The following is a 26143-nucleotide window of genomic DNA, read 5'->3' on the forward strand; positions in this document are numbered from 1 at the left end:
TTGTGGTTCCCAAGAAAGAGGGAACCTTCAGACCAATCTTGGACCTAAAAATCTTAAACAAATTCCTAAGAGTTCCATCATTCAAAATGGAAACTATTCGAACCATCCTACCCATGATCCAAGAGGGTCAATACATGACCACAGTAGACTTAAAGGATGCCTACCTTCATATACCGATTCACAAAGATCATTATCGGTACCTAAGATTTGCCTTTCTAGACAGGCATTACCAGTTTGTAGCTCTTCCCTTCGGGTTGGCTACGGCCCCGAGAAACTTTACAAAGGTTCTGGGCTCACTTCTGGCGGTTCTAAGACGGCGAGGCATAGCGGTGGCTCTGTATCTAGATGACATCCTGATACAGGCGTCAAACTTTCAAATGGCCAAGTCTCATACAGAGATAGTTCTGGCATTTCTGAGGTTGCATGGGTGGAAAGTGAACGTGGAAAAGAGTTCTCTATCACCACTCACAAGAGTCTCCTTTCTAGGGACTCTTATAGATTCTGTAGAGATGAAAATTTACCTGACGGAGTCCAGGTTATCAAAACTTCTAAATGCTTGCCGTGTCCTTCATTCCATTCCACGCCCGTCAGTGGCTCAGTGCATGGAAGTAATCGGCTTAATGGTAGCGGCAATGGACATAGTGCCATTTGCGCGCCTGCATCTCAGACCGCTGCAATTATGCATGCTAAGTCAGTGGAATGGGAATTACTCAGATTTGTCCCCTCTGCTAAATCTGGACCAAGAGACCAGAGATTCTCTTCTCTGGTGGCTTTCTCGGGTCCATCTGTCCAAGGGTATGACCTTTCGCAGGCCAGATTGGACGATTGTAACAACAGATGCCAGCCTTCTAGGTTGGGGCGCAGTCTGGAACTCCCTGAAGGCTCAGGGATTATGGACTCAGGAGGAGAAACTCCTCCCAATAAATATTCTGGAGTTGAGAGCAATATTCAATGCTCTTCTAGCTTGGCCTCAGTTAGCAACACTGAGGTTCATCAGATTTCAGTCGGACAACATCACGACTGTGGCTTACATCAACCATCAAGGGGGAACCAGGAGTTCCCTAGCGATGTTGGAAGTCTCAAAGATAATTCGCTGGGCAGAGTCTCACTCTTGCCACCTGTCAGCGATCTACATCCCAGGCGTGGAGAACTGGGAGGCGGATTTTCTAAGTCGCCAGACTTTTCATCCGGGGGAGTGGGAACTTCATCCGGAGGTCTTCGCTCAACTGATTCATCGTTGGGGCAAACCAGATCTGGATCTCATGGCGTCTCGCCAGAACGCCAAGCTTCCTTGTTACGGATCCAGGTCCAGGGACCCGGGAGCGGCGCTGATAGATGCTCTGACAGCCCCTTGGGTCTTCAACATGGCTTATGTGTTTCCACCATTTCCGATGCTACCTCGACTGATTGCCAAGATCAAACAGGAGAGAGCATCGGTGATTCTGATAGCGCCTGCGTGGCCACGCAGAACCTTGTATGCAGACCTAGTGGACATGTCGTCCTGTCCACCATGGTTTCTACCTCTGAGGCAGGACCTTCTAATACAAGGTCCTTTCAAACATCCAAATCTAATTTCTCTGAGGCTGACTGCATGGAGATTGAACGCTTGATTCTATCAAAGCGTGGCTTCTCGGAGTCAGTTATTGATACCTTGATACAGGCACGGAAGCCTGTTACCAGAAAAATTTACCATAAGATATGGCGTAAATATTTATATTGGTGCGAATCCAAGGGTTACTCATGGAGTAGGGTTAGGATTCCTAGGATATTGTCCTTTCTACAAGAGGGTTTAGAAAAGGGCTTATCTGCTAGTTCGTTAAAGGGACAGATTTCTGCTCTGTCTATTCTCTTACACAAACGTCTGGCAGAAGTTCCAGACGTCCAGGCTTTTTGTCAGGCTTTGGCTAGGATTAAGCCTGTGTTTAAGACTGTTGCTCCTCCGTGGAGCTTAAACTTGGTTCTTAAAGTTCTTCAAGGGGTTCCGCTTGAACCCCTTCATTCCATTGATATTAAGCTTTTATCTTGGAAAGTTCTGTTTTTGATGGCTATTTCCTCGGCTCGAAGAGTCTCTGAGTTATCGGCCTTACATTGTGATTCTCCTTATCTGATTTTCCATTCAGACAAGGTAGTTCTGCGTACTAAACCTGGGTTTTTACCTAAGGTAGTTTCTAACAGGAATATCAATCAGGAGATTGTTGTTCCATCATTATGTCCTAATCCTTCTTCAAAGAAGGAACGACTTTTGCATAATCTGGACGTAGTCCGTGCCCTGAAGTTCTATCTACAGGCAACTAAAGATTTTCGTCAAACTTCTTCCCTGTTTGTCGTGTACTCTGGTCAGAGGAGAGGTTAAAAAGCTTCGGCAACCTCTCTCTCCTTTTGGCTTCGTAGCATAATACGTTTAGCCTATGAGACTGCTGGACAGCAGCCCCCTGAAAGAATTACAGCTCATTCCACTAGAGCTGTGGCTTCCACCTGGGCCTTTAAGAAGGAGGCCTCTGTTGAACAGATTTGCAAGGCTGCAACTTGGTCTTCACTTCACACTTTTTCAAAATTTTACAAATTTGATATTTTTGCTTCTTCGGAAGCTGTTTTTGGGAGAAAGGTTCTACAGGCAGTGGTTCCTTCCGTTTAAGTTCCTGCCTTGTCCCTCCCATCATCCGTGTACTTTGGCTTTGGTATTGGTATCCCATAAGTAATGGATGACCCGTGGACTGAATACACTTAACAAGAGAAAACATAATTTATGCTTACCTGATAAATTTATTTCTCTTGTAGTGTATTCAGTCCACGGCCCGCCCTGTCTTTTAAGGCAGATCTAAATTTTAATTAAAACTCCAGTCACCACTGCACCCTATGGTTTCTCCTTTCTTGTCTTGTTTCGGTCGAATGACTGGATATGACATGTGAGGGGAGGAGCTATATAGCAGCTCTGCTTGGGTGATCCTCTTGCAACTTCCTGTTGGGAAGGGAATATATCCCATAAGTAATGGATGACCCGTGGACTGAATACACTACAAGAGAAATAAATTTATCAGGTAAGCATAAATTATGTTTTTTTTTAAATACTTACCTTACTGCTAATCCTCCGCCCGCATCTACGGTTTCATTAGCATATCGATGACAAACCGACTTCCTCTAATCCTTTTGTTGCCCCACGAGCTGGACGCCAAAGGGGGCACACAACGATTGATGGAAGCCGGATTCATCATCGATCCGCTAAAAAAAGGCAGCAGATGTAGGTAAGTATTCTTAAAAAATAAGCTTCTTTGTAAACTTTAATGAGTAAAAGGGCCCCTGATTTTAAGAGTATTATGTAATACTGGCCTTTCATTCAGTAAAGTTTACAATAACTTTAAGTAAAATTTATATACAAATGTATTACTATTATAGTTTTATCTCATATATATCTATAGCTAAGATTATAAATTGGACATTTTTTAACTCTATGCTCCTTCTAAGTCATGGTTTTGACTTCCAAGGAAAACATAATTTGCCTTCTTCATGAGGATAATCCTCTAATATTATGTCAACTGTTAGTCTACTTTACACAGCATGGTGATTTGTTTAACCAGAACTCTTTAGTGACTTTTGCTGGTACTTTGCAGATTCGTTATCTGATTTGGAGGGATGATTGCACAAATCTAGGCATTTAGTGTCACTAAATCCCAATGGTTATTTTCCTATATTTTTATATGTTTACTACAGTTTTTTTCCCAATTGTGGGGTAGATTACAAGTGCCACAGTAAATCTAAATTTTTTGCTAGCGAAAATATTGCTATCGTAAAGCTTTTTGCACTTCTCTGTATCTGCTCGTATTACAATTTGAGAAATTCATTATTTAGCGCTAGCGGTAGCCTGAAAAGCGCAAAAATCTCTGGACTTTTGGCATGTGTTCCCCCATTGACATAAACCTAATGCCCTACTCTCGAAAACAAAACAAAAACACCTTACCATAAGACCCTAGTCTAATAACCCCTAATCCGCCATTCCCTCAGACCGCAAACACTAATTTAAAGTATTAACCCCTAAACTGTCATCCCCCCACATCGCAAATTATCTAAATATTCTATTAACCCCTAAACTGCCACCCCCCACATCACAAACTACCTTAATAAAATATTAACCCCTAAACCGCCATCCCCCACAAAACAAGGTAATAAACTATCATCTAAACCTCCTAACCTAACACCCCCTAACTTAAACCAAATTAAAATACCCATAAATTAAATAAAAAAAATCCTAACTACTTTAAAATAAAAAAACTTACCTGTAAAGTTAAATTAAAACCTAATCTTACCTAAAAAAAACAAAAAACACACCCCAAAATAGAAAACCCAACATATTCTAAAAATAAACTACCAATAGCCCTTAAAAGCGATCAGCTCTTTTGTTTAACCCCCCCCCACTAACCCCCTAACATTTACAACCCCCCAACCCCGCAAAATAAAAAAAATTAACTAAAAAAATCCTAAACTACCCATTGCCCCGATAGGGCATTTGGAAGGGGAATTGCCCTTAAAAGGGCATTCAGCTCTTTTGCTGCCAAACCCCCCCCCCAAAAAGCCCTAATTTAAAAAAAAAAACACCCTTTAACCCCAAAGTTGGTACTCACTGGTGATGATGGGCGACACTTCATCTTCATCCCAGCGGTGCTCCATCTTCATCCTAGCGGTGCTCCATCTTCATCCATCGCGTGTCCATCTTCTTCCATCTTCATCCCGGGCGCAGTCCATCTTCTTTCTTTATCCCAGTGCTGGCAGAAAGGTTGGCGGCGACGTTGGTGGTCCTCTTCAGACCTTTAAAAGGGAGGTCCTCTTCATGCGGTCTTCTGCCGCACACTGAATAGTGAATGCAAGCTTTTCATCCTATTGGCTGATATGAATTTGAAGATTCAAATCTGCCAATAGGAATGCAAGGTTACCCCTATATAAAAGGGGTACCTTGCATTCACTATTCAGTGTGCGGCTGGAGACCGCACAAAGAGGACCTCACTGTTGAAGGTCTGAAGAGGACCACCGACATCGCCGCCGGTTTGGAGATGGAAGAAGATGGACCCGCGATGGATAAAGATGGAACGCCCCAGGGATGAAGATTGAGCTCCGCCCATCATCACCGGTGTGTACCAATTATGGGGTTGTAAGTTTTTTTTTTTTTTTATTAGTGTTTGGGCAGCAAAAGAGCTGAATGCCCATCCCAATGCCCTTTTCAGGGCAATGGGTATTTTAGGATTTTTTTAGTTAGTTTTTTTTATGTTGGCGGTTGTAATGTTAGGGGGGTTTAAACAAAAGAGCTAATCACTTCAGGACAATGCTCTACAAAAGGCCCTTTTTTTTTTTTGGTAAATGGTAAGGTTTTTTTGCAAATGGTAGGATTTTTTTATTTTTTGTAATGTAATTTTTTTTCAGTAATGGTAGTTTTTTTTTTTTTAGGCAAGATTAGGTTTTAATTTAATTTTACAGTTAAGATTTTTTTATTTTAAATTAGTTAGGATTTTAGTTAATTTATGGGTATTTTATTTTGGGTTAAGTTAGGGGGTGTTAGGTAAAGAGGGTTTAGATGTTTATTACTTACGTTGTGGGGGGATGGCGGTTTAGGGGTTAATAGATCAATTCGATAGTTTGCGTTGTGGGGGGATGGGGATTTAGGGTTTAAGATTTTATTTAGGTGGTTTGCAATGTAGAGGGATGTTAGTTTAGGGGTTAATAGTATTATTTAGTGTTTGTGATGTGGGGGGGTGGCGGGTTAGGGGTTAATAGTATTATTTAGTGTTTGCGATGTGGGGGCATGGCGGTTTATGGGTTAATAGTGCAGTTTATGGCAGTGATTTTTAATCATTGTGCTGCGGAACACTAGTGTGCCGTGAGAGATCATCAGGTACAGGCTCATCAGTCAGACGGTATCATTTACTGCAGAAGTGTGTGGGGACTGAGCAGCAAAGTTCTGCTCACTTTGGGAGTGCATCGGCAGAGAGCCGCCGCCATAATGTAATAAGTTATAACTCCAGAGTGTACAGAACTTACTGCACGTGACCTAGCCCATAATACACGCCCACCTGCCACTTTTGCTTGATTGAAATAGCCAATCCCATTTCTATTAAAAGTTCCAATTAGAGAGAAAGGGCATTGACCGCTTCTTGTTGATCCGGAGTGGAGAGTCCGCTAAGTAACAGCCTGCTGCGGCGTGCATACAACCATCCACACGTGGGTGTGATCGTAGGAGGCCTCTCACCATCGGGAGCCAATACGGTACTGGGCTGGGGTCTTGTCTTGTGCAAATATTGACCCATGATTTTAGACACCGGGTTTTTTTTCCTGCTTTGCTGCCCTGCAAACTTAAAGACTTTAAGTTTGCAGGGCATCAAAGGAAAAAAAACGCTGTGTTCCTCCTGCAGGCTGCATCTAACGCCGGTTCAGTGCTGCAGGCTATGGCACTGTGCTGCGCACACCGCACAGGCTTTAAAATGAAGTTTAAACTTTAAAGTGAAAAAAATAACTAAATGCTTAACTTTCAGCATGAGTCCAAATGTGTGCTGCACCACATGGAGCCGTCCCTGCTTCTAAACCTGTGCTCGCTATACCCCCTGCATCTGGAATGTACCCGCACATAACATAAAAAAACAACAAGTTACAACCATCCTGCTCAAAGCCTGGTTGAATTCTGAATTCTGAATTGAATTGACTAAATTGTTCATATATATATATATATATATACACGGGCCATTTTTTTAAGTACTGCGGTTCCAACCCGTGCTCCCTTTCTCTCCCCCCCTCTCTTTTGCGCTCTCTCTCTTTCTCTCCCCCCTTTCTTTTGAGCTCTCTCTCCCCCCTATTTTGCTCTTTCCCCCCTCTTTTGCTCTCTCTCTCCCCTCTTGTGCTCTCTCCCCCCTCTTTTGCTCTCTCTCCCCTCTTTTGCTCGCGCTCTCTCTCTTCCCCCCTCTTCTGCTCTCATCCCCCTCTATTGCGCTCTCTCTCGCCCTCTTTTGCTCTCTCTCTCCCCTATTTTGCTTTCTCTCCTCTATTTTGCTCTCTCCCCCCTCTTTTGCTCTCTCTCTCCCTCTCTTTTGCTCTCTCTCTCTCTCTCTCTCTCCCCCTCTCTTTTGCTCCCTCTCTCCTCTTTTGCTCGCGCTCTCTCTCTTCCCCCCTCTTCTGCTCTCTTCCCCCTCTTTTGCGCTCTCTCTCTCTCGCCCTCTTTTGCTCTCTCTCCCCCTATTTTGCTCTCTCTCCCCTATTTTGCTCTCTCTCTCCCCTCTTTTGCTCTCTCTTCTTCCCTCTTTTGCTCTCTCTCCCCTCTGTTGCTCTCTCTCCCCCTCTCTTTTGCTCTCTCTCCCCCCTCTTTTGCTCTCTCCCCCCTCTTTTGCTCGTGCTCTCTCTCTCTTCCCCCTCTTCTGCTCTCTCCCCCCTCTTTTGCTCTCTCTCTCTCACCCTCTTTTGCTCTCTCTCCCCCTCTTTTGCTCTCTCTCCCCCCTCTTTTGCTCTCTCTCTCTCTCCCCTCTTTTGCTCTCTCTCTCTCTCTCTCTCTCTCCCCCTCTCTTTTGCTCTCTCTCTCTCCTCCTCTCTTTTGCTCTCTCTCCCCCCTCTTTTGCTCTCTCCCCTCTCCTCCTCTCTTTTGCTCTCTCTCCCCCCTCTTTTGCTCTCTCCCCGCTCTTTTGCTCGCTCTCTCCCCCTCTTTTGCTCTCTCTCTCCCCCCTCTTTTGCTCTCTCTCTGCCCCCCTCTTTTACTCTCCCCCCCTCTTTTGCTCTCTCTCTCCCCCTCTCTTTTGCTCTCTCTCTCTTCCCCTCTCTTTTGCTCTCTCTCCGCTCTCTTTTGCGCTTTCTCCCCCTCTTTTGCTCTCTCTCTCCATCTTTTGATCTCTCTCCCCCTCTTTTGATATCTCGCTCCTCCCTCTTTTGATCTCCCCCCTCTTTTGCTCTCTTCCTCTCCTCTCTTTTGCTCTCTCTATCCCCCTCTCTTTTGCTCTCTCCCCCCCCTCTTTTGCTCTCTCCCCCCTCTTTTGCTCTCTCTCTCTCCCCCCCTCTTTTGCTCTCTCTCTCTCCCTCCTCTCTTTGCTCTCTCTCTCTCTCTCCCTCCTCCTCTCTTTCTCTCCCCCCCCTCTTTTGCTCGCTTTCTCTCATTCCCTCCTCTATTTTGGCTCTCCCATCTCTCTCCCGCTGGCCACGCCCCTCACATGCCCCACAAGGCCACACCCCCTCGACACGCACGTCAGCCACACCCCCGCCACTACACGCCCAAGGCACGCCCCGCCCCCACCAGGCAGCTTCCACAGTGTGCACTACTCTGCTGCTCAAGGCCAGGTATGTTTGTCCTCTGCAGTCTCTACTGCACATGACTGCATCTGACAAACATACCTGGCCTTTTATTATAAAGGATATACTGTATTAGGCTACAATGTGTGATTTTGTAAAATTTCGGGATGGTGGTGTGCCGCAGGATTTTTTAATGTAAAAAAATGTGCCATGGCAAAAAAAGGTTGAAAATCACTGGTTTATGGATCATGTAAGTGTACTTTGTAATGTATTTTTGTTGTGTTTTGATCAACTTTTTATTTCTCTAGCACAGTTTACCACAGCGGTAAGGATTGAAGCGGAAAAGGCTATTGCGCTAGCTCAATCGTGATTTCTACCGAATTGTAAAATCAGCGGAAGAAATATGGATTGCGAAATCGTGATTGCGCTAGCGTAAAACCGTTTGCGCCTCGCTTGTAATCTAGCCCTGTGTATCTGTAATTTACACAGCTGAGACTGAAAATGTCATGAACTTACCTAGACGGATCCCGTGATGGGCTCCTGCCAATAGCCAATCCCATCTCTATTGGAAGTTCCAATTAGAGAGAGAGGGCATGGACCGCTTCTTGTTCGTCTGGAGCGGAGGGTCTGCTGAGTAACAGCCTGCTTCGGCGTGCATACAACCATCCACACGTGGGTGTGATTGCAGGAGGCCTCTGACCATCAGGAGCCAATATGGTACTGGGCTGGGGTCTTGTCTTGTGCAAATATTGACCCATGATTTTAGATACCGGGTGGCTTTAAGTTTGCAGGGCAGCAAAGGGAAAAAAAACGCTGTGTTCCTCCTGCAGGTTGCATCCAACGCCGGTTCAGTCTGTAAGTGCCTGCAGGCTATGGCACTGTGCTGTGCACACCGCACAGGCTTGGAAATTAAGTTTAAACTTTAAAGTGAAGTTTAAACTTCTCCACATGGAACGTCGAGCTCTGTCTTCTGCAGTGGCTGCTGCTCTCCCTAGGCGTGGGCGGCCTCTTGCTGCGCTGATATAAAGAGGTCATGCCGAATGATAAGAACTCCCACCTACATGTGTGGGAGTTCCTATATAAATCCACTCAGCCCATCACTCTGGGCTGACTTATTGAGAGGTACACCTTACCTGCTCACCTGTATCCTGTGGTGTAACAAGCTGATACTTACCTTGTTCCGGTGCTTGCTAAGTCTCTGAATTCTGCTGTACCTGCCACACCTACCTGTTATCCTGTGGCAGCCTCAACAACAGTACCCACTGGGTATCCGGTTCCTGCTGAGTCACCAGTGGCAGCTTACCTGAATTCTTTTTTATCTACTTCATCTATCTTCTATGCTGTTTCAGCCTGTCCACCTATACCTGATGGACATTATTTCTTGTCTTCACCCTGGTACCTAATTGCTGGACTGATACCTTCCTGGACTCTGCTCTTATTTGCCCATTGGAACCTAGTTGTTGGACTGATCTTATGGTACCTGACTTTTCGCCTGTTCCTGCTCTTGTTTGCCCCTTGGTGCCAAGTTGCTGGACTGATCTCTTGGTACCCGATCTGTGTCCTGTTCCTGGACTCTGCTTTTGTTTTACCCTTCATATTGATCAATTCTGTTTCTCTTGCTTTATTAGAGCACTTTTCTCCAACATAGGTGTGTCCGGTCCACGGCGTCATCCTTACTTGTGGGATATTCTCTTCCCCAACAGGAAATGGCAAAGAGCCCAGCAAAGCTGGTCACATGATCCCTCCTAGGCTCCGCCTACCCCAGTCATTCTCTTTGCCGTTGTACAGGCAACATCTCCACGGAGATGGCTTAGAGTTTTTTAGTGTTTAACTGTAGTTTTTCATTATTCAATCAAGAGTTTGTTATTTTCAAATAGTGCTGGTACGTACTATTTACTCAGAAACAGAAAAGAGATGAAGAATTCTGTTTGTATGAGGAAAATGATTTTAGCAACCGTAACTAAAATCCATGGCTGTTCCACACAGGACTGTTGAGAGCAATTAACTTCAGTTGGGGGAACAGTTTGCAGTCCCTTGCTGCTTGAGGTATGACACATTCTAACAAGACGATGTAATGCTGGAAGCTGTCATTTTCCCCATGGGATCCGGTAAGCCATGTTTATTACGATTGTAAATAAGGGCTTCACAAGGGCTTATTTAACCTGTAGACTTTTTCTGGGCTAAATCGATTGATTATTAACACATATTTAGCCTTGAGGAATCATTTTATCTGGGTATTTTGATATAATAATATCGGCAGGCACTGTTTTAGACACCTTATTCTTTAGGGGCTTTCCCAAAGCATAGGCAGAGTCTCATTTTCGCGCCGGTGTTGCGCACTTGTTTTTGAGAGGCATGGCATGCAGTCGCATGTGAGAGGAGCTCTGATACTTATAAAAGACTTCTGAAGGCGTCATTTGGTATCGTATTCCCCTTTGGGTTTGGTTGGGTCTCAGCAAAGACTGTAAAGGGGTTTAAAGCTTAAAACGGCTCCGGTTCCGTTATTTTAAGGGTTAAAGCTTCCAAAATTGGTGTGCAATATTTTCAAGGCTTTAAGACGCTGTGGTGAAAATTTGGTGAATTTTGAACAATTCCTTCATGTTTTTTCGCAATTGCAGTAATAAAGTGTGTTCAGTTTAAAATTTAAAGTGACAGTAACGGTTTTATTTTAAAACGTTTTTTGTACTTTCTGATCAAGTTTATGCCTGTTTAACATGTCTGAACTACCAGATAGACTGTGTTCTGAATGTGGGGAAGCCAGAATTCCTATTCATTTAAATAAATGTGATTTATGTGATAATGACAATGATGCCCAAGATGATTCCTCAAGTGAGGGGAGTAAGCATGGTACTGCATCATTCCCTCCTTCGTCTACACGAGTCTTGCCCACTCAGGAGGCCCCTAGTACATCTAGCGCGCCAATACTCCTTACTATGCAACAATTAACGGCTGTAATGGACAATTCTGTCAAAAACATTTTAGCCAAAATGAACCCTTGTCAGCGTAAGCGTGGCTGCTCTGTTTTAGTTACTGAAGAGCATGACGACGCTGATATTAATATCTCTGAAGGGCCCCTAACCCAATCTGAGGGGGCCAGGGAGGTTTTGTCTGAGGGAGAAATTACTGATTTAGGGAACATTTCTCAGCAGGCTGAATCTGATGTGATTACATTTAAATTTAAATTGGAACATCTCCGCATTTTGCTTAAGGAGGTATTATCCACTCTGGATGATTGTGAAAATTTAGTCATCCCAGAGAAACTATGTAAAATGGACAAGTTCCTAGAGGTGCCGGGGCTCCCAGAAGCTTTTCCTATACCCAAGCGGGTGGCGGACATTGTTAATAAAGAATGGGAAAGGCCCGGTATTCCTTTCGTCCCTCCCCCCATATTTAAAAAATTGTTTCCTATGGTCGACCCCAGAAAGGACTTATGGCAGTCAGTCCCCAAGGTCGAGGGAGCGGTTTCTACTTTAAACAAACGCACCACTATTCCCATAGAGGATAGTTGTGCTTTCAAAGATCCTATGGATAAAAAATTAGAAGGTTTGCTTAAAAAGATGTTTGTTCAGCAGGGTTACCTTCTACAACCCATTTCATGCATTGTCCCTGTCACTACTGCCGCATATTTCTGGTTTGATGAACTGCTTAAGGTGCTCGATAGTGACTCTCCTCCTTATGAGGAGATTATGGACAGAATCAATGCTCTCAAATTGGCTAATTCTTTCACTCTAGACGCCTCTTTGCAATTGGCTAAGTTAGCGGCTAAGAACTCTGGGTTTGCTATTGTGGCGCGCAGAGCGCTTTGGTTGAAATCTTGGTCGGCTGATGCGTCTTCCAAGAACAAGCTACTAAACATTCCTTTCAAGGGGAAAACGTTGTTTGGTCCTGACTTGAAAGAGATTATCTCTGATATCACTGGGGGTAAGGGCCACGCCCTTCCTCAGGATCGGCCTTTCAAGGCAAAAAATAGACCTAATTTTCGTCCCTTTCGTAAAAACGGACCAGCCCAAGGTGCTACGTCCTCTAAGCAAGAGGGTAATACTTCTCAGGCCAAGCCAGCTTGGAGACCAATGCAAGGCTGGAACAAGGGAAAGCAGGCCAAGAAACCTGCCACTGCTACCAAGACAGCATGAAATATTGGCCCCCGATCCGGGACCGGATCTGGTGGGGGGCAGACTCTCTCTCTTCGCTCAGGCTTGGGCAAGAGATGTTCTGGATCCTTGGGCGCTAGAAATAGTCTCCCAGGGTTATCTTCTGGAATTCAAGGGACTTCCCCCAAGGGGGAGGTTCCACAGGTCGCAGTTGTCTTCAGACCACATAAAAAGACAGGCGTTCTTACATTGTGTAGAAGACCTGTTAAAAATGGGAGTGATTCATCCTGTTCCATTAAGAGAACAAGGGATGGGGTTCTACTCCAATCTGTTCATAGTTCCCAAAAAAGAGGGAACGTTCAGACCAATCCTAGATCTCAAGATCTTAAACAAATTTCTCAAGGTCCCATCGTTCAAGATGGAAACCATTCGAACTATCCTTCCTTCCATCCAGGAAGGTCAATTCATGACCACGGTGGATTTAAAGGATGCGTATCTACATATTCCTATCCACAAGGAACATCATCGGTTCCTAAGGTTTGCATTCCTGGACAAACATTACCAGTTCGTGGCGCTTCCTTTCGGATTAGCCACTGCTCCAAGGATTTTCACAAAGGTACTAGGGTCCCTTCTAGCGGTGCTAAGACCAAGGGGCATTGCAGTAGTACCTTACCTGGACGACATTCTGATTCAAGCGTCGTCCCTTCCTCAAGCAAAGGCTCACACGGACATTGTCCTGGCCTTTCTCAGATCTCACGGCTGGAAAGTGAACGTGGAAAAGAGTTCTCTATCCCCGTCAACAAGGGTTCCCTTCTTGGGAACAATTATAGACTCCTTAGAAATGAGGATCTTTCTAACAGAGGCCAGAAAAACAAAGCTTCTGGACTCTTGTCGGATACTTCATTCCGTTCCTCTTCCTTCCATAGCTTAGTGCATGGAAGTGATCGGGTTGATGGTGGCGGCGATGGACATAGTTCCTTTTGCGCGCATTCATCTAAGACCATTACAACTGTGCATGCTCAGTCAGTGGAATGGGGACTATACAGACTTGTCTCCGAAGATACAAGTAAATCAGAGGACCAGAGACTCACTCCGTTGGTGGCTGTCCCTGGACAATCTGTCTCGAGGGATGATGTTCCACAGACCAGAGTGGGTCATTGTCACGACCGACGCCAGTCTGATAGGCTGGGGCGCGGTCTGGGGATCCCTGAAAGCTCAGGGTCTTTGGTCTCGGGAAGAATCTCTTCTACCGATAAATATTCTGGAACTGAGAGCGATATTCAATGCTCTCCAGGCCTGGCCCCAGCTTGCGAGGACCAGGTTCATACGGTTTCAATCAGACAACATGACGACTGTTGCGTACATCAACCATCAGGGGGGAACAAGGAGTTCCCTAGCGATGGAAGAAGTAACCAAAATTATTCTTTGGGCGGAGTCTCACTCCTGCCACCTGTCTGCTATCCACATCCCAGGAGTGGAAAATTGGGAAGCGGATTTTCTGAGTCGGCAGACATTGCATCCGGGGGAGTGGGAACTCCATCCGGAAATCTTTGCCCAAGTCACTCACCTGTGGGGCATTCCAGACATGGATCTGATGGCCTCTCGTCAGAACTTCAAAGTTCCTTGCTACGGGGCCAGATCCAGGGATCCCAAGGCGGCTCTAGTGGATGCACTAGTAGCACCTTGGACCTTCAAACTAGCTTATGTGTTCCCGCCATTTCCTCTCATCCCCAGGCTGATAGCCAGGATCAAGCAGGAGAGGGCGTCGGTGATCCTGATAGCTCCTGCGTGGCCACGCAGGACTTGGTATGCAGATCTGGTGAATATGTCATCGGCTCCACCTTGGAAGCTACCTTTGAGACGAGACCTTCTTGTTCAGGGTCCGTTCGAACATCCGAATCTGGTTTCACTCCAGCTGACTGCTTGGAGATTGAACGCTTGATTTTATCGAAGCGAGGATTCTCAGATTCTGTTATCGATACTCTTGTTCAGGCCAGAAAGCCTGTGACTAGAAAGATTTACCACAAGATTTGGAAAAAATATATCTGTTGGTGTGAATCTAAAGGATTCCCTTGGGACAAGGTTAAGATTCCTAGGATTCTATCCTTCCTTCAAGAAGGATTGGAAAAAGGATTATCTGCAAGTTCCCTGAAGGGACAGATTTCTGCCTTGTCGGTATTACTTCACAAAAAGCTGGCAGCTGTGCCAGATGTTCAAGCCTTTGTTCAGGCTCTGGTTAGAATCAAGCCTGTTTACAAACCTTTGACTCCTCCCTGGAGTCTCAATTTAGTTCTTTCAGTTCTTCAGGGGGTTCCGTTTGAACCCTTACATTCCGTTGATATTAAGTTATTATCTTGGAAAGTTTTGTTTTTAGTTGCGATTTCTTCTGCTAGAAGAGTCTCAGAATTATCTGCTCTGCAGTGTTCTCCTCCTTATCTGGTGTTCCATGCAGATAAGGTGGTTTTACGTACTAAACCTGGTTTTCTTCCAAAAGTTGTTTCTAACAAAAACATTAACCAGGAGATTATCGTACCTTCTCTGTGTCCAAAACCAGTTTCAAAGAAGGAACGTTTGTTGCACAATTTGGATGTTGTTCGCGCTCTAAAATTCTATTTAGATGCTACAAAGGATTTTAGACAAACATCTTCCTTGTTTGTTGTTTATTCAGGTAAAAGGAGAGGTCAAAAAGCAACTTCTACCTCTCTCTCTTTTTGGATTAAAAGCATCATCAGATTGGCTTACGAGACTGCCGGACGGCAGCCTCCCGAAAGAATCACAGCTCATTCCACTAGGGCTGTGGCTTCCACATGGGCCTTCAAGAACGAGGCTTCTGTTGATCAGATATGTAGGGCAGCGACTTGGTCTTCACTGCACACTTTTACCAAATTTTACAAGTTTGATACTTTTGCTTCTTCTGAGGCTATTTTTGGGAGAAAGGTTTTGCAAGCCGTGGTGCCTTCCATTTAGGTGACCTGATTTGCTCCCTCCCTTCATCCGTGTCCTAAAGCTTTGGTATTGGTTCCCACAAGTAAGGATGACGCCGTGGACCGGACACACCTATGTTGGAGAAAACAGAATTTATGTTTACCTGATAAATTTCTTTCTCCAACGGTGTGTCCGGTCCACGGCCCGCCCTGGTTTTTTTAATCAGGTCTGATATTTTATTTTCTTTAACTACAGTCACCACGGTACCATATGGTTTCTCCTATGCAAATATTCCTCCTTAACGTCGGTCGAATGACTGGGGTAGGCGGAGCCTAGGAGGGATCATGTGACCAGCTTTGCTGGGCTCTTTGCCATTTCCTGTTGGGGAAGAGAATATCCCACAAGTAAGGATGACGCCGTGGACCGGACACACCGTTGGAGAAAGAAATTTATCAGGTAAACATAAATTCTGTTTTTAAAAGACTTTAAGTTTCCTGTACGTCTATTCCTGCATATTGTGTTCCACTCACCTCAAACCTAACAGTAAAGCTGTAGTTGTACTTTAAGAAAATAAAACATCTTAATATTGTGGGCAGAATTTTTTGAATACTTTATTTTTTCAATCCTTGTGTCTGGCCCTACTCTGCATACAATGGCTCTTTTTCAGCTGACATTCAGTTCTTCCAATTAAACAGCACTTGGCTGTTAAAACTACAGCTTTTTCATGCAGGCTGTGGAGCTTTATGGCTTGCCTGCTTGGCTGCAGACAGTGAATCATAGCACAGGCTTATAGACATTCCTTTAAAATTAAATACACGTTTGAATTCTTCAAGATAATAAAAGATAAAGGCAAAATCTGGTTAACTTCATGAACATACCTATTGATTTAGATTTTCCTGACACATAGGATGTGAAAACTGACTCACACTATACAAGCTCTCCTCTTCATATAGGGTGCGCCACACTGCATGTTGTATTTATGAATACAGTGTGCAACATTCTCCTACTTACCTTTTAAAGGCATTTGAAACCTTTGACCAGGATGACATTGAGCTCTTCCATGCTCCCACTCTGCATCAAAACTATTCCAGACTTAATTTAGCAATTCAGGTAATTGGCCACACTTCCCTTCTATGAATTCTATGAAACTATGGAGACATCCCTAACTGAGATCCTGACTCAGCTCATGAGCACCATGATAAATCTAAGAAATATCCATTGAAAATGTAGCAGTTCTCTTGGTGGTTGAGTTACCACCAGATACATTCCTTTGTGCTGCTTAGTTAAAATTTGCTAATACTCTGCCTACGCAGCAGCCTTTTTTCAAGCTTGTTACCACTGCTCCTCACCGTTGGATTCTCAGAGGTTTTACAACCATATGCCCATACTCTGAAATGAATGATTTCTGCTTAAAATGTGACTATTTCAATAAGTGCCAAAGCTTGACTTTTCTAGTGGAAATTTAGGGGCCCTTAACTCTTGTATGGAGAATGCTCTGCATTTCCATAGACTATTCAAAATCTTCATAATCTGCAGGGAACTACACAGGTCACACTAATAGTCCTTGGTCTTTATTTAAATATGATATAGATATTACTGAACAGGTGCAAAATCGTAATACATGTTGTTTCCAGCCTTTCAGATTCTGTTTATTGGTTCCTGATAGGCTGTTTTCAAACATTTTCTTTATGAAAAATGAGCATATCGGATATGAGTGGATATTGGAAGATTCACCCATACCATGCATGGAAAACATCCAAATCCATCCAACCATGAGTTTTGCGCTATACTGTATATCAACAGCAAAATGGACACATCCACAGGTTTTGATACACTGCAAAACTGGCCTTTTCCACATATTTGTGAGTATTCAAAGATAATTTGATATGATTTTGTTATCTTACACATGTGCAACACACCCTGAAATGGCCACATACACCATATCAGATGTATTTATGAATATATGGTCTGGATGAATTAAACTACTATTCAGCACTATTATAAAGTCCATCGGTAATGGTGGGACCGATATTTACATGTGTCTTTAATAGATAACTCATACAGTAAACAAGATTTACAGGAAATGCAATAAAAAGAAAATAATGACCACAAGTAGAAATGATTGTTAGTGATCTCACTCTTAAAATGTTTGTTTTTATTCATACTTGCATGATTTAATGATTTCGAGTTACAGTAATTGTGTCTTATTAAACAGGATTTCTATCAGCAATCCTGTGTTTGTGGTCAGGATTTAACAGTTTGTTAGCGACCTGGATCTTTTGCAAGAGTCACAAAAATCTTGTTTTTAAATTTCACATTTTACAGTAACAAAGATTTGGCAAAGACAATCCACATTCTGTACAGTGAGGTTTGGAACTTTTGGTGATATTTGAAACCTTGATACTTAGCAGTTTTAGAATAATACCAGTATAACAGCTCTTAAAATTATATTATAGAGGATAAGATACGTTTTGGATTTTTTTTTTCTTGCTTTTAGCTGAAAATCTTGAAAAAAAACAAACAAGGATTTCTACATTAATTTAAAAAATAAATAATTGTTTTTTTAATTGAGCAAATATGCCAGTATACCCATCATGCCCATTTACAAATGGCATTAATATTGTTTAGCACTTATCAGAAACACCACTCTGTCCAATTGCAAAACACAGATTCCATTTACCCCTTTAAACCACTTCGGATTTCCATCATCAGCATCCATTATCTGTTGTTTAGGGTGATGTTGTGGGGAAATGGAGATTGAATATTGTGGCAGTTATCTAGCTTGGCTTTTTTTGACTTGGAAAGATTGTGAACGGTCATTCCTGTTTTTTGGGGAAAACAAAAAATAGAAACATTTGAAGCAGCCCCTATGTCAAAACTTTTCACGCAAATATCTAAGAAATAATCTATTTCCTGTCCATGCAGTTATCTTTGCTCTTATTAAAGGGAAGTCCGAAATAAACTTTAATGATTCAGATTAAGCAGACAGTTTTAAGAGACTTTCTAGTTTGCTTCCATTATCATATTGTGCACAGTCTTTTATATGCACACTTTCTGAGGCACCAGCTCCTACTGAGCCTGTGCAAGAGTTCACAGTGTACATGTATATGAGTCTGTGATTGGCTGATGGCTGTCACATAATACAGGGGGCTGGAAAATTGAAGAAAATGTTGAAATTTGTCAGAAAAAAAAACTGCTCAAGCACTGATATTTAAAATTCAGAGTATGTGCTGATCAACTGTCTTGTTATTATTCACACGTTGATTATGATATCCTATTGCATTTAATGGTCTTTTAAAGGGGAGAAGACAGAAATATCAATACCAGGCAGAAAAGAGTAATATAGTTACTCCAGCAATTTTTCTTCCCTGATGACATTTTGGGCAATCTTAATCCTAATCTTATCGTGTCAGCTAATCTCTTTATCTCTGATGCTTCAATGACTTCCTTACGCCTGTATCCAAGAGCTCATGCATTAGCTGTTCAAGCCTATTCTTCTAGCAGTTTTTCATTTTATTGCAAACTCGGCTTTCACACTAAATCTTCCCAGATATTCTCATACCCAACCACGAAGCTGCCCAGAAAGCTAGATAAATGGTTCATTTCGCCAGAAACACGGGCCCTCAAGCTCCATCCGGAGCTTGATAAATGGGCCCTCAGGTGTGGATGTTCAGCCATCCAGAGAGTTCTCTGACCCGCTGCACCTACATGGATCAACTGCTTGGGTGTCATTTTGGACTTTCTTGACTCACTTACTTTAGGTCTCTGGCAGACCCTTTTTGTATATCTTGCAGTGCTTCCATCATCGAGACAAGGATTTAACGCACTTTCAACACACTAGTACATGAGGTCTGTCTATATTGCCTGGTTTCTACATATGTAGCTTGCAGCTACAATATCCCTGTCACCGTGACTGTAATTTAAAAGATTTCTCACAGGTCATCCCTTACTCTACCACTAAGCATATTTCTCTTAGCAAAATGCAATATTTTTTTGTCTTTCAGACAACTTCTTACTCTGACACCACAAGTTTGGAATATGACAGATGCATGTTAGGATGGAGAACATCTTGGACAGTTTCTGATCCCAAGGGGACATAGTGTCCCAGGTGTGAGACATTCCCTATTATTATTCGGTATTCTGGATTTCAGAGGAGACTATCTCGCCGTTATTCAGGATTAAGTGACTAACACAGGCATTCCTGTGAGGGTTCAATTTGTCATTGAAGTGGCTGAAAGGGACAGTCTACCTGATTTTTTTTTTATTGTTTAAAAAGATAAGTGATGCCTTTACTACTCATTTCCCATCCTTGCATTGCCAACATTGTTATATTTATACCTTGTAACCTCTAAGATTGCCTATTTTAAAAATGTTACAGTCTTGGATTACAACCAGACAGTGCTTGTTCATGTGTCCAATAAAGATAACATTGTACTCAATATCGTGGAGAATGATAATGGGTTCACAAGAACCCAAGGGTTGTTATAAAGTTGGTGGAATTACATGTTATACCCATCTCTGCAAATCAGACTTGAAAAATTGACTATCTTAGTTATCTCATATTATATTCTGGAGTGTGTTCCTCTTCATTTTTCAGTTCTTTCATAGCTTACTGAGGACTGAGGTAATCCCTTTAAAGGAATCATATGCTCAGAATTTTAAAGCTCAAAGCTTCCAGAAGCCAAAGTGGCCTTTGTAGATGCACCTGGTTTTCTTTAAAAACAATTCTAGTCTATGTTTGCCTACCCATTGCTATGTTACCCAGTGCAAGATCTTTATAATTTCTGCAATTCTACTCACAAAAAACTTGGTTCAAAGTCCTGATCATGATTTGTTTAGGTTCCTTCATCTCACATAACCCTGTGTCTGGACCTCTTTGGTGCTGTTCACATTCTTTCATCTGGTAGTGCCTTTCTATACCTCAAATCTTAAATTTCCTCTAGACAGGTTTCAAAAACGGTTCCCTGAAAATCCAGATTTCTGCATGACCTTTTTTGGTTATGCCTTGTTTGTTACCCTTATGACCCGGCATTCTTTTTTTAAATCCATGTACAAATTTCATCCTCTAGCTCTTAATCCTGTCTACTAGTCAATTCACCATTTCCCTTTGAATCTTATGCATATATAACTTAAACTGTTTATCTTGAGGAGTCATTTTAGAGTTTTATGGATAGTTCCTGCTATATAACAGTCTGAACTTATAACTTGTTTTTCTTTAAATATATCCAAATCTCTTTAATGACCATAAGGCTCTCTTAAAATGTGATCAGAGTCCTAAAAGATAAACTAAAGAACACAGCACCTTTCTACAAAACGGATGCTATCTTTGTTTTTGCACTGTTTTGCTCTCCACCTCTTCCTTTTTTCTTAATCTGCCATTGTACTGGAATAACTAGACTGTGGGAGAAACACATTCTACTCCTCTTGTTGTGAATTCATAGGCAACTTGCGTACAGTACCCCCTTCTTTTCATACCTTCACAAAGTTTTACAATTTGTTATTGTGATTCTGTTTCTTTTGCAGTTATGGTCCAGTATGTCTCAAGAGTGATATACACTTTCTTATAATGGTTTTCACTCGGCTAGATTACAAGTTTTTTGTTTTGAGCTGTGCAGTGCTAACGAGCAGCTTTCTCTCACCGCTCACTTTCCTACAGCGCTGGTATTACGGGTTTTTACAAACCCGGCGTTAAAAGGCAAGAAGTGAGTGTAGAGCAAAATTTTGCTCCTTACCGCACTCCAATACCAGCGCTGCTTAAGTCAGCGGTGAGCTGGTCGTACGTGCTTGTGCACAATTTCCTCATAGGAATCAACGGGGAGAGCCGGCTGAGAAAAAGTCTAACACCTGCAAAAAAGCAGCGTAAAGCTCCCTAACGCAGCCCCATTGATTCCTATGGGGAAATAAAATGTATGTCTACACCTAACACCCTAACATGAACCCCGAGTCTAAACACCCCTAATCTTACACTTATTAACCCTAATTGCTGCCCCCAACGTCGCCGCCACTATAATAAACACATTAACCCCTAAACCGCCGCACTCCCGCCTTGCAAACATTAGTTAAATATTATTAACCCCTAATCTGCCATCCCTAACATCGCCGCCACCTACCTACATTTATTAAACCTAATCTGCCGCCCCCAACGTCGCTGCCACTATACTAAATGTATTAACCCCTAAACCTAAGTCTAACCCTAACACCCCCTAATTGAAATATAATTAAAATAAATCTAACTAAAAATTCCAATCATTAACTAAATAATTCCTATTTAAAACTAAATACTTACCTTTAAAAAAAACCTAAGATAGCTACAATATAACTAATAGTTACATTGTAGCTATCTTAGAGTTTATTTTTATTTTACAGGCAAGTTTGTATTTAGTTTAACTAGGTAGAATAGTTATTAAATAGTTAATAGTTGCAGCGACATTGGGGGTGGCAGATTAGGGCCAGGGGTTAATAAATATAATGTAGGTGTCTACGATGTTGGGGGCAGCAGATTAGGGGTTCATAACTATAATGTAGGTGGCGGTGGTGTCCGGAGCGTCAGATTAGGGGTTACAAATTTTATTTTAGTGTTTGCGATGCGGGAGGGCCTCGGTTTAGGGGTTAATAGGTAGTTTATGGGGGTTAGTGTACTTTTTAGCACTTTAGTTATGAGTTTTATGTTACAGAGTTGTACCATAAAACTCTTAACTACTGACTTTTAAATGCGTTAGGACTCTTGACGGGGTAGGGTGTGCCGCTCACTTTTTGGCCTCCCAGGACAGACTCGTAATATCAGCGCTATGGAAGTCCCATAGAAAAAAGACTTTACAAAGTTTACGTAAATCGTTTTGCAGTAAGGCCAAAAAAGTGTGCGGTGCCCCTAAACCTGCAAGACTCGTAATACCAGCGGGCGTAAAAAAGCAGCGTTAGGACCTCTTAACGTTGCTTTTTTACCCTAACGCAAAACTCGTAATCTAGACGACTGTTTTTATACTGACCCATAATGACCTGTGTCATGATGAGCCTTAGAGAACTTTATTTTGCTAAGCACTTTTAGTGACCGCACTTGATGACCCTTCCTTGCTTGCTTAGTGCTCCCTTTTTTCTCTGCTCTTTCCTCATCTCACTTGGTTGTGTGAAAGGGAGATGAGCTGGAGAAATGGAGGATTGAGCAATAAACTTTCTGCATTATGGTAATAAACCATGTACCGCTTCATATGCTGTTGCTAGGTGAAGAAGGGTATTTAAATGGATATGAAACCCAACATCATTGTTATTTCATGACTGATAGAGCATGCCATTGTAAACAACTTTCTAATTTATTTCTATTATCAAATGTTCTTAGTTATCTAAGCTTAGGAGCCGGCCCATTTCTGGAGCACTATATGGCAGAAGTTTTGTAAGAATGTTATCCATTTGCAAGAGCACTAGATGGCAGCAGTTTTGTAAGAATGTTATCCATTTGCAAGAGCAGTAGATGGCAGCAGTTTTGTAAGAATGTTATCCATTTGCAAGAGCAGTAGATGGCAGCAGTTTTGTAAGAATGTTATCCATTTGCAAGAGCACTAGATGGCAGCAGTTTTGTAAGAATGTTATCCATTTGCAAGAGCACTAGATGGCAGCAGTTTTGTAAGAATGTTATCCATTTGCAAGAGCACTAGATGGCAGCAGTTTTGTAAGAATGTTATCCATTTGCAAGAGCAGTAGATGGCAGCAGTTTTGTAAGAATGTTATCCATTTGCAAGAGCACTAGATGGCAGCAGTTTTGTAAGAATGTTATCCATTTGCAAGAGCACTAGATCACAGCACTATTTCTTCCCATGTAGTGCTACAGATGCCTACCTAGGTATCTCTTCAACCCAGAATATCATGGGAACGAAGCAAATTTGATAATATAAGAAAATTGGAAACATTTTTAAAATGTCTGAATCACTTTAAAAAAAATTGAGTTTCATATCCCTTTAACAGTGTATTTATGTATATACATTTATTTCCCCACTGGCCTTCATTACTCTGATTCATTAGCATTAAGTTTTAATTTCACATTCCTGATCTCTCATTCTTCGCCATTTTTTACCTTCCTTTTTTAACTCTTTGGGGCCGCTGTAGCTTATCATGTCCGCCAGACATCGCTGAATGCCGACAGCATATGCTGTCGGCATTTAACATTGCACAAGCAGTTCTGGTGAACCGCTTGTGCAATGCCGTCCCCTGCAGATTCTCGGCCATTGGGCCTCTAGCAGGGGATGTCAATCAATCCGATCGTATGCGATCGGGCAGATTGATGTCCGCAGCCTCAGAGACAGCGGACGAGTTAAGGAGCAGCGGTCTTAAGCCTGCTGCTTCTTAACTCAAAACAGGGGTATTTGGCCTCATTCGGGCCATGATAAATTGGCTCCCTGGTCACCTTTCATATTTTCATTGACCTCTTTCATTTCTTAATCTGTTATCATTTTTTTCTTATATATTCCTATCACCCATTTAACTCTTTTTAGTTTTCCTGCTGTAATTCCTCTTTCTATGCTTTTTACATTTCAACCAATGTTTATTACATATCTCCATATTTTATTATTCCTCTTCCTTTCATGTTCCTTGTTTTTATTTCTCCATTTCTGAGGGATATGGGTAAAGGGCTATATAAAGTGCTGGTGGCAGTTGGAGGGAGTGAGCACACCCACTGGGCTAAGGAGGAGAGTAAAAAGGTGAAGGCCACATCCCACAACTGACTAACCACACCCCTGGACCACCTGGCTATGGCCTCAGAACACCTGTGATTCACCCCTTACCCTGCCCTGCCTATGGAACCCGCGTAAATACTCCTCCACCCACCCTGTCTCCACAAATGGAACACCCGCTCCTAAACCCAGGAGTGTTTGCCCCTATAATAAGATTTCTGGAACTGCCCCAGGCTTTTCAGTTTGCTTTATGTCTTTTGGACTTTTCTATAATCTGTTATTTTTATGGCTGGGGGATAGTGAAAATTTAGCTTCAGGGTTCTAAACACTTCTATCTCTCTCTCTACAGAGTTACATCCAGAGTTTCCGCGACCAACAGTCGGGTTCATCCAGAAGCCGCATGACTGGAGCTCACACAGTGGTGGACTTAGACTATGATTGTGGCTCTCGGGTCCCACTTACTGCAGGTGCCGCATCAGCTGTGCGAGTATAGCACAAGGGGGACAAACAGGGAGGTGGATCAGGGAGAAAGTGGGTGCTGTAACACCCATACACTGTGCTGTAACACAGGAAACACTGTGACACTGCTCACATTGCATTCTGACACTGCACTGACTACATCCTAACACGGCACCCATTGCATTTCAGCACTGCATTCATAGCATTCTAATATTGCACACTTTACTTGCTGACATTGTACTATAGCACACGTTGTACACATTCTGTTCTAAAAAATGCACACATTGTAAGGTCACACTGTAAACCTTTGATAATTAATTGCATACACCGCTTTCTGACATTAAATGCATAGTATCCTAACCCCATACACTGTGAGTCACTTAAAAGCAAAGTTTATGAAATCAGAATTCAATCTCCTGCTGTGATCTGATAGGAAAAGTACATTTATACTCTTTTATACAGTTTTATCTCTATATCAGGGGTGCCCAAATACTATTTGCACACTTATGCTTAAGATAACTTCTCAAAATTAAATTACAACTCAAGTATAATCACATTTCTTGCAAAAAATTGCATAGTTACTGATAATGAAAATAATTTTTTTTAACTGTATATACTACTGAAATATACAAAAATTGCTACAAATATACATTTATTTTATTTCATTATAAGTATTAATGATGACCACATAAAAAAAGATTGGTGACCCATAAGTTGTATTTTGAGCAGGGCAGCCCTGCATTATATAGCTCTATTGACCTGGTAATAATGTATTGATACCCCCTTCTTAAAAGGGTGCGGATTTTAAATGTGCAGTCAGACACTCAAGATTGTGAAAATGTTTAGCTCCTACTTTAAATGGTAGAAATTCTCATCGTACACAAAGCAACTCTCTTCCCTCCTACCTCTTCACGAATATATGAATTACGTCTGTAACCACACACAAAATATTCTCACCTACCTCCCTGTGCACACATTGTAAATTTAACTTTTTCTTACACCTCCTCCCATGGAATGCAATCTCTCCCATCACTTCAACCCACTCTAGATGGATCCACTGAAATGAAAGCCAACAGTAACCCTGTGTGCCTGCATCCAAATGACCTATCTCAGCTACTAACTTTAATGCCATCTACTGGCCAATTGTAGAAGAAATTCTGTGCACGTTAAAATCTGAACCTCAATGTAAATGAATTAAGAAAAGGAATATTTGGAACTGCCACCAGACGTACCTGCTAAAAGAAACTGTATTGGAAGAAGTCTTCGTTTTTCAGGGGCTTGGATAAAAGAAGAACAGATTGATTGAGAAAAATAGACTTTTGAAGAACTTTTCCCAGGACTTTTTTTTTTTAAATCTTGTTATTAATACAGGGGATAAGAGTGTGAGATTTGGCAGGTGTGAATGCTATACATGAGAGAAGGATGCTAAAAAAGACAAAATGACTTTCAGAGTGAGTACTGTTTTTCCTTCCCATAACTGATGTGTCCCTTAAATGCATTGAAACAGAAAGCTTTCTCTCTACAGAAGCAGTGCTATCTCCACTCCTTTTTTGTACATTGCTAGCATTTTGTTAAACTTAAGGTGTTGTGTATTGTTTTTTTTCTCATCTATATGGCCAGTAACAATTTGCTTTTACCTAGATGAAACCAGTAGCCATTTAATCCTCCTGTTTTGCAGGACAAACATCCTACCATCCTCAGCCAACACAGATATTTGATGGTATGCACAGGAAGCTTGCTCTGTGTGGCAGTGGGTGA

General features: G+C 42.3%; 1 protein-coding gene across 1 annotated transcript in view; it reads left to right on the forward strand.

The window, feature by feature from the left end:
* The window catches only part of TMEM198 (transmembrane protein 198), a 101011-nt gene extending 76460 nt beyond the window's left edge, over window positions 1–24551 (forward strand). Inside the window, exon 4 of the mRNA XM_053689812.1 lies at window positions 24276–24551. Within this exon, the coding sequence (XP_053545787.1) occupies window positions 24276–24419 (144 nt within the window). The 3' untranslated portion in view covers window positions 24420–24551. The remainder of the gene's footprint in view (window positions 1–24275) is intronic.
* Window positions 24552–26143: the final 1592 nt, after the last annotated feature.

Source organism: Bombina bombina, chromosome 1 (genome assembly GCF_027579735.1).
Source record: "Bombina bombina isolate aBomBom1 chromosome 1, aBomBom1.pri, whole genome shotgun sequence".
NCBI lineage: Eukaryota > Metazoa > Chordata > Amphibia > Anura > Bombinatoridae > Bombina > Bombina bombina.